The sequence below is a fragment of the Macrobrachium rosenbergii genome, chromosome 1, assembly GCF_040412425.1.
Source record: "Macrobrachium rosenbergii isolate ZJJX-2024 chromosome 1, ASM4041242v1, whole genome shotgun sequence".
In the NCBI taxonomy this organism is placed as follows: Eukaryota; Metazoa; Arthropoda; class Malacostraca; order Decapoda; family Palaemonidae; genus Macrobrachium; species Macrobrachium rosenbergii.
Genome location: NC_089741.1, coordinates 34210485 through 34224404, shown reverse-complemented (window position 1 = coordinate 34224404; position 13920 = coordinate 34210485). Strand labels below are relative to the sequence as shown.

The 13920-nt window shown below is 39.6% G+C and overlaps 1 protein-coding gene across 1 annotated transcript; it reads left to right on the top strand.

The window, feature by feature from the left end:
- The first annotated feature begins 7527 nt into the window (after window positions 1–7527).
- LOC136840084 (mucin-2-like) lies at window positions 7528–13800 on the top strand. Its single transcript, XM_067106471.1, has 3 exons — window positions 7528–8974; window positions 10371–10559; window positions 11540–13800. The coding sequence occupies exons 1-3, from the start codon at window positions 7528–7530 to the stop codon at window positions 13798–13800; spliced, it is 3897 nt and encodes a 1298-aa protein (XP_066962572.1).
- Window positions 13801–13920: the final 120 nt, after the last annotated feature.

Here is a 13920-nt window from a genome sequence, read left to right as displayed (position 1 = left end):
TAACGGTAAGTTCATTAGCCTTGGCTAGGTCAGGTGAATCCTGGGGGCCAGCTCTAATGCTTTGCAACTCTCACCGCAGACCTTTCCTGAGGACGTGCATGTCGAGGAGGAAGACGTCATGCTGACAGAGAGCCAGATGGCAGGTCTCCACTTTGTTAATTATGTCCTGAACAGGAAGGCCAGTTCAAATCTGGCTAGTTACTGGCCTGACAGTGGGGGCTTCCCTTACATTCCTTCACCTACTTAGATGGTAAGTCAGGTCTCTTTGCTCTGTTTGACAAACCTGATTTTCTTTAAATAGTCTGTTGGAGCTTCTTTCTCTCTGTTGACAAATCAGATGCCGTCCCCAAATGTGTTAGATTTTCTGTCTACATGACAAGTCAGATCCTCTTTCTTAGACAGCAATGGCTACAGGAAGAAAATTTTAAAAATATTTCTTCAGTGACAATGCACTGCCATAGTCAATTACTGGAGGTCTGCCATTGCAATTTAAATGTTACAGCACAGTTGCTTAAATTTCACTTGAGATAATGCATAAAAGATCTAATAACAGGCTAACCCCTAGACCTGACCAGCCAGAACTTGAGACCACAAAAGTACAGACACTATTAGGAAGTTCAACTCTTGCACCAGAATAAATACTCTGTACTTCAACATGGAAAATATTGTTTAAAAGACTTCAACTCACGACGGTGCCAACACTCAACTGGCGCTATCGCCTCCAATGGACTGTCTTGTCACAGTCACCAAATGCTACTGATTACAAGTTGTTTGGTAGATGACTCACAGGTGATGTTACTTTTATATCAGACATGACGGACTCAGTTAGTCCCTGGTTGTGTGTTTGAGTATTAAACAGTTTGTTTGTTTTCATTTACTGATGTTCTTCTGTTTTACCATTCTGACGTTTGGGCTGCATTCAGAGGCAGGGTTGATCTTTGGAGCCAGTGGCTTTATGCATCCGTGCCAAAACAAAAAGTCGAGCCGGGTCATAGTCTTGTTTCTGCAGGGACTTGCTAGTCAGGTGGACAATATTTCTCCAACACGACTGACAAGTCAAACGGAAGAATATTTTGTGAACACATAAGATTGTGTACACCGTTCACACAAGAAAGGCTAGTCTAATCATTCAGAGTCCAGCTGAGCTGGGTGAAAATAGCCACACCAATCCTTCCGAGCCGGGTCAGGTTGTTTAAAAAAACTTGCTAGTCAGGTGGACAATATTTTCTGTTAGACGCTTTGTTCTAGTCAAACGGACAATATGTTTCTGTGTTATTTTTGGTAGATTGTGTACACTGCCCACACTAAGAAAGGCTAGTCTAATCATTCAGAGTCCAGCTGAGCTGTGAAAATAGCCACACCAACCTTCCTCCTCCCTTACTGCCAACCTTTGGAACCATTACCCAGATAGGAGACACCAAATGCTAAAAATTAATATGGCCATTCTTGTTTGCAACCCAGTCCAGGTCTACTTTTGAACTTTCCTGTTGTCATCCAGGGAGGAACTCCATCTGGAGAAGGGACTAAAATCACCAAAAAAGTCTGGTCTTGGTACGTATTATTGCACCCATAGCTCCAGTTCCTGCCTCTTCCATGAAACTGAATCGTGAAATCCCACAGGATACTGGTAAATGTGACTCCTTCATGACTCATTGTGGGAAGAGGAGGAGCTAATCTGAATCGAGCCCTGACACCTACAGATCAACTCGGCTCATTTGGTGTGTATACAGCTGTAGGGAATGTTGCCATGCTGTTCCCCGCAGATTTTTACAGACATCAAATTTAGGTTTTAGCTTAAGAAACTCACTCAGTTGAAATCATCATCATCATCATCCTCACCACTTATGGCCAGTCTGACAAAAACCATCGTTGACCCAAAAATGTCCTGAAAGTCTTGTGGTTTTCATTATACCATAATAACAGAATTTTGAAACTGATTTTACGGGTTTTTGTTACTGGTTAACACATCACCTATTGTCATTTAAATCATTTTGTCGGAACTTAACTGAAGTTGATGATATTTGGACATTACGCTACTATAGGGCATGTTCGACTGCCTGACTGTTATTAGTCAGCTCATTATTATTCTATTATCATTATTGTTATTATTACAGGGCATGTGACTCACCATTGTTAATGATAATCCTTATCTGATTAAATTGATCATCATATTTTTTTTATCTAAAACCATGAAATAATTTTATTAGCATCATACACTGTCTGTCATGACTATCTTCATTACCATGACGCCAGGGTTTGTGGATGCTCCGCAGTGTGGGAAGTTATCCAGGTGTGGCAGACAGCCACCTGCCTCAACTTTGAAGAGGTCCCCTCATCCTACAGTGGTCCTCATCTGCAGTTCCAGATAGATGACGACAGCTGTAGTTCCTTCGGGATGACCAGCTCCCTCCGGCCAGCCCATTTATGTTACTAAAGTGTGCCAGAGAAATGTGGGGCTGGAAGGATAATGAAGGGTAATCATGGTACCCTTTGAAGCATAGCCCAAATCTCTGCACCTCTTGCAGAAAGGTAAATCTCTGACTGAGGTAGTCCTGAGTTCAAAGCCAGCTCAGAGTTGGGAAAATTTTCTGGCGGCCACTGTTGCTTCTATGAGGCCATCTTGGGCTTTTGGGAGGACCAACAGGTTAACCCACTGCATCTTCAGCAGCCATCAAGGGAGCCCTCTCATTTATCAGTAAGACCTTTGGTTTTCTGAATCATTCTTTTCTTCTTTTGTCTTCAAGTTTTCTAACTGCTTGTCATTCTTTTCTTCTCAACAGTCTTCTGTAATTTTTCAAAAGACAAAAGAATGAGGAGAGGATGAAATGACCAAATCTTTTGGACCTTGAGCTAAAGGAGAGCAGTTCCCAGTTCTTGAGTTACTTTAGAAGGATAAATTCCATGAAATTTTTGTTAGGTTCACTCAGGGACTTAAATGTCATTTATTCCATGCAGGTATGCCCACATGTTTTGTATATCCACTCTCAACCAATGGGCAACAAAGTAGTTCTTGAATTAGAAAATTAGTAAACCTGCCTGATATAATAATTTTTTAAATTCTCAATAACCAGTCTTGTCTTCTTAGAGAAAGATTGCCTTTACTTGGGATATAATGTATACCATTATTATTATTTTTGGGGTGGACTTCAATGTATACAACATACCTCCTCCTGTTTTATGTTCTAAAGCACTGGTTAAGTTACATGAGTCACCCAAGTTTAGCTTGTCACTTATTCTGAATGCACCATCCACACTTCAACTGAGTGATGAGTAACCTTTGAACATTCCACCCCACTGCAGATGGGATCCTTGCTGGTCGAAATAGGCCACGCCATAGGACTTTGGCACGAGGAGACCAGGTCAGACAGGATACCTACGTCCAAATGCAACACGGACAACGTCCTTCCAGAAGGAACATAATTTCTTCAAGGAAACTGACAACAGCTCACAGAGACGGGAGACATGACATAGCTGGTCATGACGGCTGAAATAGGTTATCGTTAAATCTACTGAGGTTGCAGAAAGATTACATTCCTGAATAGCTATGGAAGGGCATGCTACTGGAAAATGGTGATTCACTCCTATATATGAGTCCTGTTATATCCCGAGGAGACCTGGCTTGGGCCCTTTTCCAGGCATGGTCAACGTTCAGGGAGTAAGAATTCTAACCTAATGATGGAGAGTCGCTTCTCAAGAAATGTTTGAAAAGGAAAGATTGCCATTCAGCATTCACTAAATTGAGCTTCATATGTTTGTCTAAAAGTAAATGTTTATACAAAACCAAAACCCATCTTAGTTTAATATGGTACTGGATGCTGAAACTATCTGAATTTCATCCTCATATGGTTAAAAGTTTTGAACGGACACATCACCATGTAGAGCCACCTTTGAACCCACTTACCAGGGTCTCACGAGACAGACAGATCTGTCGCATATGGACTTCAACTACTTTCAACAAGATGCAATGCATTTATGCCTCTGATAGCAACTGGGACCTGCATTTTAGCGAATTTGCCTGAACAATGGTTATCTATTTAACGACTGTTATTTTATTTTTTTCCAGATGGGACGTTCTGAATGAACTGCCCAGACAGTTGTGACCTTTTAACGCAAGTTAGTACCCTTCCATATGGTAAGTCTAGTTTCTGAATTATCAGAAATAATACCAGGAAAACAATAAATATAAAAAATAAACCAGTTCTCCACCTGGTAAAATAATGCAGACAATGACCAAGGAACATACCGATATGCCTGTGTGTTGTGGTGTGTGTGTATTGATGTACCTATGCAACTGTGGAAAACACTTTGAGTATTCTGGTGGATCTTCCGTGGATCCAGGTTCTGCGGAACCGAAATCCTCGAGCGAGACACTTTCACCTGTCGGGAATGAGATGGTCCTATTTCAAGTCGGTCTCGAGGTTCAAGACCGGATGGTCATGGCTATCACCTCGTCAGAGGAAGCTTAATTGTCCCACCAGGTGAGATGATTAACTCTCTGGTCTTTTTCATTTTCTGAGTCAAGAGCAGTTCCGGTTTTGTCCACCTAATCTAGAATTTGTGAAATTACTTTGGAAGGGCATTTAGGACACTTTGATAGAATTATGGGAAGAAAGTTAATGAGGAAACTCTTTACACTTTGAAGAGGCCATCCTCCTGAACTACACAGAAAAAAATTCTACATACTTTCAAAACCATATGCATTTCGATTTCCAAGAGCCAGGCATCCGGCAGGTACGAATTTTGATGACTTTCAGTGACGGAGGCTTAATTGTGTCTCATCTGAATATTTGCTGAACTGGTTTCAATCTTAAGTAACTTTATATGTCTACAAGTAAAGAAACAAAGATTGTGGATTTTAAGAGTACGTTAAAAATGGAACCCTGACTGCCCAAGGAATCATCTGGTTTTCCAAAAATGAAGTGGAAACAGATTCACCATTATTTTCAGAAAGTAAAAGAAAATTTTATAAAGTTTTCATAATAAACCAGCATAAAGGACCCATCAAGTATAATGTAGCCTTTCTTTTCCAGGGATAACAAAACAAATAGCTGAACATATAAACATATAACAGCACTCTCCGATGCCTTTAGGAATACTATTATCCATAACATCAATATATATATATACAGACACTGTAACAGTATGTATGTATTGCCTTTTGTGTGAACCATTAACATACAACTGTCACTAACACATAACTGTGGGAACAATTTACAAACTAACTTTCAACACAGGAAACTGCCAATAGTTGTGAACTATTATCTACAACATTTACCACCATGAGGAAGATTGACCAAACTTGCTAATCCACATCATATTCATCAAATGAAGTGTTACTGCTTATAAACTAAAGATTTGCATATTTAAAGATTTTAAGAAGACGTAAATCAAATATGCATTGTTAATCAGCGGCTGCAGTGATCTGTAGTCAAAGGCTGTTGGGCTACAGACGCTTAGAGACTTTTGGATTGACAATGAGCACCTAAGTATCCCCAACAAATACCAGCATATTTACACATCTAACTATAATTCGGTTAGTTTTCTGCCGAATCTACAAGTACAGAGTAATACAACCGTGGTCCTGACACCAGGTCTGAAGTTCACCGCGGATCAGAGCTCCGAATAGCCACAACGTGGTGGCGACGTTCTCAGCATTCGACGTTCTGCGGAGGACTCCCAACAACATCAGAGAGACGGCAGACGTCGACATGTGTTGGGTACGACGGCCTGGAGATCAGGACGGACAACATGCTCGACAAGAACTTGCAGACATTCTGACCCAGAATGTTGAAATGGACGCCAAAGTGATGGTGTCCTTTCGGAGTGGTCTCCCGAGGTCGAACTGCATGCAGGAACCTGGTTCCTCCTGTAACTTTATTCACAAATGGTGACAGCTCAAGTCCAAGTGGGATACACCCTAACAACCTAACCTGGTTTGGTTATGCCCCGTTTCGACGAGATTACTCCACAGGAATGACAACTGTGCAGCTTCCGCATGTGAACTTCAGATCCTTCCAACCAAAATGCCTTATTGTCTGGAATCTTTATGACCTAGCTGGATCGCTTTCCATCCTAGCTTAGTAACAAGTTCCAGGTCACAAACTGTTTTCATTTAGAACCAAACATATAACAACATTATAACACCATATATATATACATCATATATATATATATGGTATATATATATATATATATTAGTATGCAGAGATGATGATCCCACCACAACCAACTTAATTTCAACTGAATCACGATTAAAACTTGTAGTTATGACGGATCTTCAACTTCAAAAAGTTCATCGAAGATGCAACTACTTTCTACCCTATTACAACTACTCCTTGCATTTTAATTATTTACTTACAATTTTATCTGCTTATTCATTGATTAGTTATTTTATTTTTTCTTTTTCTTACAAGATATCTTCTTTGTCTATTTCCCTTTACTACTCTTGTTACTCCTTTCTGATGACCACCATGTTCTTTTTGGGAGTCCTGAACTTCAAGTCAGTGGCCCTGTGGTGGGCTTGCTCCATATGAGCAGTCTTCATCATCTAAATAATAATAATAATAATAATAATAATAATAATAATAATAATAATAATAATAATAATAATGGAAGATCCAAGTACGTATGGAATACACCACTATGCCTGTGTGTGTGTGTGTGTGTGTGTGTGTGTTGATGTACCTAACTAACTGTGAAAACACTTGAGTGTTCTGATGATCTTCCGTGATTCAGGTTCTGCGGAACCGAAATCTCGAGCGGAACACTTCAACAACATCGGAACGAGATACCCTATATTTCAAGTCGGCCTCCAGGTTCAAGATCCAGATGGTCGGCTTGATATCCAACCACCTGTCGAGGAAGCGAATTGTCCTACCAGGTGAGATAACCGACTCAGGTTCTCCACTATTAAGAACCTTGTTGCGGTTTTGTTTTTTGGCTGAGACGAATTTCATGTACTTTTGGGAAGGGGATTTAATGTACCTTGATAGAATTTAATGTACCTGAGAATGGAATTTTTATTACACTTTGAAAGAACTTAATGTACTTAAAGAAAGGAATTTAGTATACTTTGATGGAACTTAATGTACCATGGAGAATGGAATTTCAATATACTTTCAAAGATTTTCAGTTTCGCAATTTCAAGAACTGATTTGTGTCACAAACTTTGACAGAGTTCAACAACACCAGTCATTCTATGAATAGCAACTTCCTGATCAAATTTTTGGTCCAATCTTAAATGAGTTATACATCTACATCTATATATATAATATATAACATATATATATAATATATATATATATATATATATAATCTGATGACCACCTCAAAGACATCCACAAGTTTTAAAATGAGTTGAAAATGGAATGCAACAACATGGATATGTACAACTGCCAAAAACTGAAGTAGGAACGAAACATTATTCCATTTCCAGCCCTGGTGTCATGGAATGATAAATTCATTATTATTTAATAATTATTTATATTTATAATTTATAATAACTTTCAGTCTGACCAAATAGCCATTATGAAGAAATCTTTAGGAGTATCGGACATCTTTGAACTGGAAAATACTGGAGCTAAAAGTGACAAGAACACCACCAATTCTGCCTCCTTCCACACCTCGAACAACCTCTTCATCATCTACATCCCAACAACAACAACAACACCAAGTACCACTTCAACATCCACAACCCCATCTACCACCACAACCGGCACCACCGCATCTACTTCCACAACTTCTTCAACGTCAACATTCCAACAACAACTACTTCCACATCCACAACTTCTTCAACATCTACATCTCCAACAACAACTACTTCAACAACTTCTACATCTCCAACAACAACTACATCAACAACTTCAACAACACCAACTACCCACAACCTTACATCTACATCATCAACAACTCTTCAACATCAACATCAACAACAACTACTTCCACAACCACCACATCTCCAACAACAACTACTCTACAACTTCAACAACACCAACTTCCACCACCTCATTCATCTTACATCATCAACTTCTTTCAACATCTACATCTCCAACAACAACTACTTCCACATCTTCAACAACATCTACATCTCCAACAACAACTACACCAACATCTTCAACTACATCAACAACATCTCCACCAACAACAACTACTCCACATCTTCAACAACATCTACATCTCCAACAACAACTACTTCCACAACTTCAACAACACCGACTACCACCACCATCATCTACCCCATCAACTTCTTCAACATCTACATCTCCAACAACAACTACTTCCACATCTTCAACAACATCTAACATCTCCAACAACAACTACTTACACATCTTCAACAACATCTACATCTCCAACAACAAGTACTTCCACATCTACATCAACAACACCAACTACCACCATCATCAACATCATCTTCTTCAACATCTACATCTCCAACAACCACTATCCACAACTTCAACAACATCTACATCTCTCAACAACAACTACTTCCAACAACACCAACAACATCTACCATCTCCAACAACAACATTTCCACAACTCCACAACAACAACATCTACATCTCCAACAACTACTACTTCCACAACTTCAACAACACCGACTACCACCACCTCATCTACCTCATCAACTTCTTCAACATCTACATCTCCAACAACATCTACATCTCACAACTTCAACAACATCTAAATCTCCAACAACAACAACTACTTCCACATCTTCAACTCCATCTACATCTCCAACAACAACTACTTCCACATCTTTCATCAACATCTACATCTCCAACAACTCACAACCACAACTTCAACAACACCGACTACCACCACCTCATCTACATCCACAACTTCTTCAACATCTACATCTCCAACAACACTACATCAACCACAACTTCAACAACATCTACCTCTCCAACAACAATCCACATCCACATCTTCAACAACATCTACATCTCCAACAACAACTACTTCCACAACTTCAACAGCATCTACATCTCCAACAACAACTACCTTTACATCTTCAACAACATCAACATCTCCAACAACAACTACTTCCAACAACAACAAACAACATCTACATCTCTCCAACAACAACTACTTCCACATCTTTCAACAACATCTACATCTCCAACAACAACTACTTCCACATCTTCAACCACATCTACATCAACAACAAACAACTACTTCCACATCTTTCAACAACATCAACAACTCCAACAACAACTACTTCCACAACTTCAACAACACCGACTACCACCCACCTCATCTACTTCATCAACATCTTCAACATCTACATCTCAAACAACAACTACTTCCACATCTTCAACAACATCTACATCTCCAACAACAACTACTTCAACAACTTCAACAACATCTACATCTCCAACAACAACTACTTCAACATCTTCAACAACATCTACATCTCCAACAACAACTACTTCTATATCATTCACAACGACATCTACATAACTCCAACAACAACTACTTACCACATCTTCAACAACATCTACATCTCCAACAACAACTACTTCCACATCTTTCAACATCTACATCTCCAACAACAACTACTCCACATCTTCAACAACATCTACATCTCCAACAACAACTACTTCCACAACTTCAACAACACCAACTACTACGACCTCATCTACATCAACAAGTACTTCAACATCTACATCTCCAACAACAACTACTTCAACAATCTACAACACTTCAACTACCACCACATCATCTACTCATCAACTTCTTCAACATCTACATCTCCAACAACTACTACTTCCACAACTTCAACATCTCCAACAACAACTACTTCAACAACTTCTACAACACCAACTACCACCACATCATCTACCTCATCAACTTCTTCAACATCTACATCTCCAACAACAACTACATCTACAACTTCAACAACATCTAACATCTCCAACAACAACTACTTCCTACAACTTCAACAACACCGACTACCACCACCCCATCTACATCCATCAACTTCTTCAACATCTACATCTCCAACAACGACTACTTCCACAACTTCAACAACATCTACATCTCCAACAATCAACCACTTTACATCTTCAAACAACATCTACATCTCCAACAACAACTACTTCCACATCTTTCAACAACATCTACATCTCCAACAACAACTACCTTCCACATCTTCAACAACATCTACATCTCCAACAACTACTTCCACAACATCAACCACCACATCATCAACATCTTCTTTAACATCAACATCTCCAACAACATTACCTTCCACAACTCAACATCTCCAACTACCACCACTCATCAACACCAACAACTTCAACAACATCAACATCTCCAACATCAATCTCCAAATCCACAACTTCTACAACACTAACCACCACCACTTCCAGCATCTACCTCATCAACTTCTTCAACATCTACATCTCCAACAACTACTACCACATCCACAACTTCAACATCTCCTCCAACAACAACTACTACCACAACTTCTACAACACCAACTACCACCACATCATCTACCCCATCAACTTCTTCAACATCTACATCTCCAACAACAACTGCTTCCACAACTTCAAAATGTCATACATCTCCAACAACAACTACTTCCACAACTTCAACAACACTGCACTACCACCACCCCATCTACCTCATCAACTTCTTCAACATCTACATCTCCAACAACGACTATTCCACAAATTCAACAACATCTACATCGCCAACAACAACTACTCCACATCTTCAACAACATCTACATCTCATCTCCAACAACAACTACTTCCACATCCAACAAATATACATCTCCAACAACAACTACTTCCACATCCACAACAACATCTACATCTCCAACAACTACTTCCAAACATCAACAACACCAACTACCGCCACCTCATCATCAACATCATCTTCAACATCTACATCTCCAACAACAACTACTTCCACAACTTCAAATAACACCAACTACCACCACATCAACGATCTACATCATCAACTTCCCAACATCTACATTCCAACAACATTACATCTCCACAACTTCAACAACATCTACATCTCCAACAACTAACTACTTCCACAACATCAACAACACCAACTACCACCACCTACAACATTACAACTTCTTGTGCATCTACATCTCCAACAACAACTACTTCCAACAACTTCAACAACATCTACATCTCCAACAATTCTTCCACAACATCAACAACACCAACTACCACCAATCATCTACATCATCAACTTCTTCAACATCTACATCAACAACAACTACTTCCACAACTTCAACATCAACAACTACCACCACCTCATCTACATCATCAACTTGTCAACATCTACATCTCCAACAACTACTTCCCACAACATCTCAACAACATCTACATCTCCAACAACAACACTTCCACAACTTCTACAACACCAACCAACCACATCATCTACATCCACAACTTCTTCAACATCTACATCTCCAACAACAACTACTTCCTTCAACTTCAACAACATCTACATCAACAACAACTACTTGTCACAACTTCAACAACATTAACTACCACCATCTCATCTCCAACAGCATTAACTTCTTCAACATCTACATCTCCAACAACTCCTTCCACAACTGTCAACAAATATCCAATCTCCAACAACAACTACTTCCCACAACTTCTACAACACCAACCACCCACATCATCTACATCCACAACTTTGTCATCTACATCTCCAACAACAACTACTCCCACAACTTCAACAACATCTACATCTCCAACAACAACTACTTCCACAACTTCAACAACACCAACTACCACCACCTTATCCACTTCCACAACTTCTTCAACATCTACATCTCCAACAACTACTTCCACAACATCAACAACATTACATTCAAACAACAACATACATCTCCAACACTTCTACAACACCAACCACCACATCTCCAACAACATCCACAACTTCTTCAACATCTACATCTCCAACAACAACTACTTCCATCAACTTCAACAACAACTACATCATCCAACAACAACTACTTCCACAACATCTCCAACACCAACTACCACCACCAACATCAACTCCCATCAACTCTCCAACATCTACATCTCCAACAACTACTTCCTACAACTTCAACAACATCTACATCTCCAACAACAACTATCCACAACTTCAACAACACCAACCACCCATCATCTCCAACCACAACTTCTTCAACATCTACATTCCCAACAACAACTACTTCCACAACTTCAACAACATCTACATCTCCAACAACAACTACTTCTACAACCTCTCAACAACACCAACTACCACCACCTCATCTACCTCCATCAACTTCTTCAACATCTACATCTCCAACAACATTACCACAACTTCAACAACATCAACATCTCCAACAACAACTACTTCCACAACTTGTCTACATCACCAACCACCACATCACCACATCCACAAGTTTCAACATCTACATCTCCAACAACAACAACTTCCACAACTTCAACAACATCTACATCTCCAACAACAACTTTCCACAACTTCAAACAACACCACTACCACCACCTCATCTACATCATCAACTTCTTCAACATCTACATCTCCAAACAACAACTACCTCAACAACTTCAACAACATCTAATCTCCAACAACAACAACTTCCACAACTTCAACTACCACCACCTCATCTACATCATCAACTTCTTCAACATCTACATCTCCAACAACAACTACTTCCACTTCTCCAACAACGTCCACATCTCCAACAACTACTACCACAACTTCAACAACACCAACTACCACCACATCATCTACATCATCAACTTCTTCAACATCTACATCTCCAACAACAACTACTTCCACAACAACACCAACATCTACATCTCCAACAACTACACCCCATCCACATCCACAAGTACTTCAACATCTGCAACCACAACCACATCATCTACATCATCAACTTCTTCAACATCTAACAACTCCAACAACAACTACATCCACAACTTCAACAACATCTACATCTCCAACAACAACTACTTCCACAACTTCAACAACACCAACTACCACCACATCATCTACATCATCAACTTCTTCAACATCTACATCTCCAACAACAACTACTTCCACAACTTCAACAACATCTACATCTCCAACAACAACTACTTCCACAACTTCAACAACACCAACTACCACGACCTCATCTACATCAACAACATCTTCAACATCTACATCTCCAACAACAACTACTTCCACAACTTCTACAACACCAACTACCACCACATCATCTACATCATCAACTTCTTCAACATCTACATCTCCAACAACTACTACTTCCACAACTTCAACATCCACCAACAACAACTACTTCCACAACTTCAACTCCAACTACCACCACATCATCTACCTCATCAACTTTTCAACATCTACATCTTTCAACAACAACTACTCCCTACAACTTCAACAACACCAACTACCACCTCTCATCTACATCAACAACTTCTTTCAACATCTACATCTCCAACAACAACTACTTCACAACTTCAACAACACCAACTACCACCACATTCATCTACATCAACAACTTTTCAACATCTACATCTCCAACAACAACTACTTCCCACAACTTCAACAACACCAACTACCACCACCCCATCTTACATCAACAACTTCTTCAACATCTACATCTCCAATAACTACTACTTCCACAACTTCAACACACAACTACCACCACTCCGTCTACATCAACAACTTCTTCCAACATCTACATCTCCAACAACTACTTCCCACAACTTCAACATTCATATCTCCAACATCTTTCTACTTCCACAACCCTACATCAACAACTACTAACATCTTTCAACAACACCATCTTACCACGACTGCAACATCATCTACTCTCCACCACGCCTACGCAAACAACTTCTTCAACATCTACATCTTCAACAACACCATCTACCACGACCGCAATAT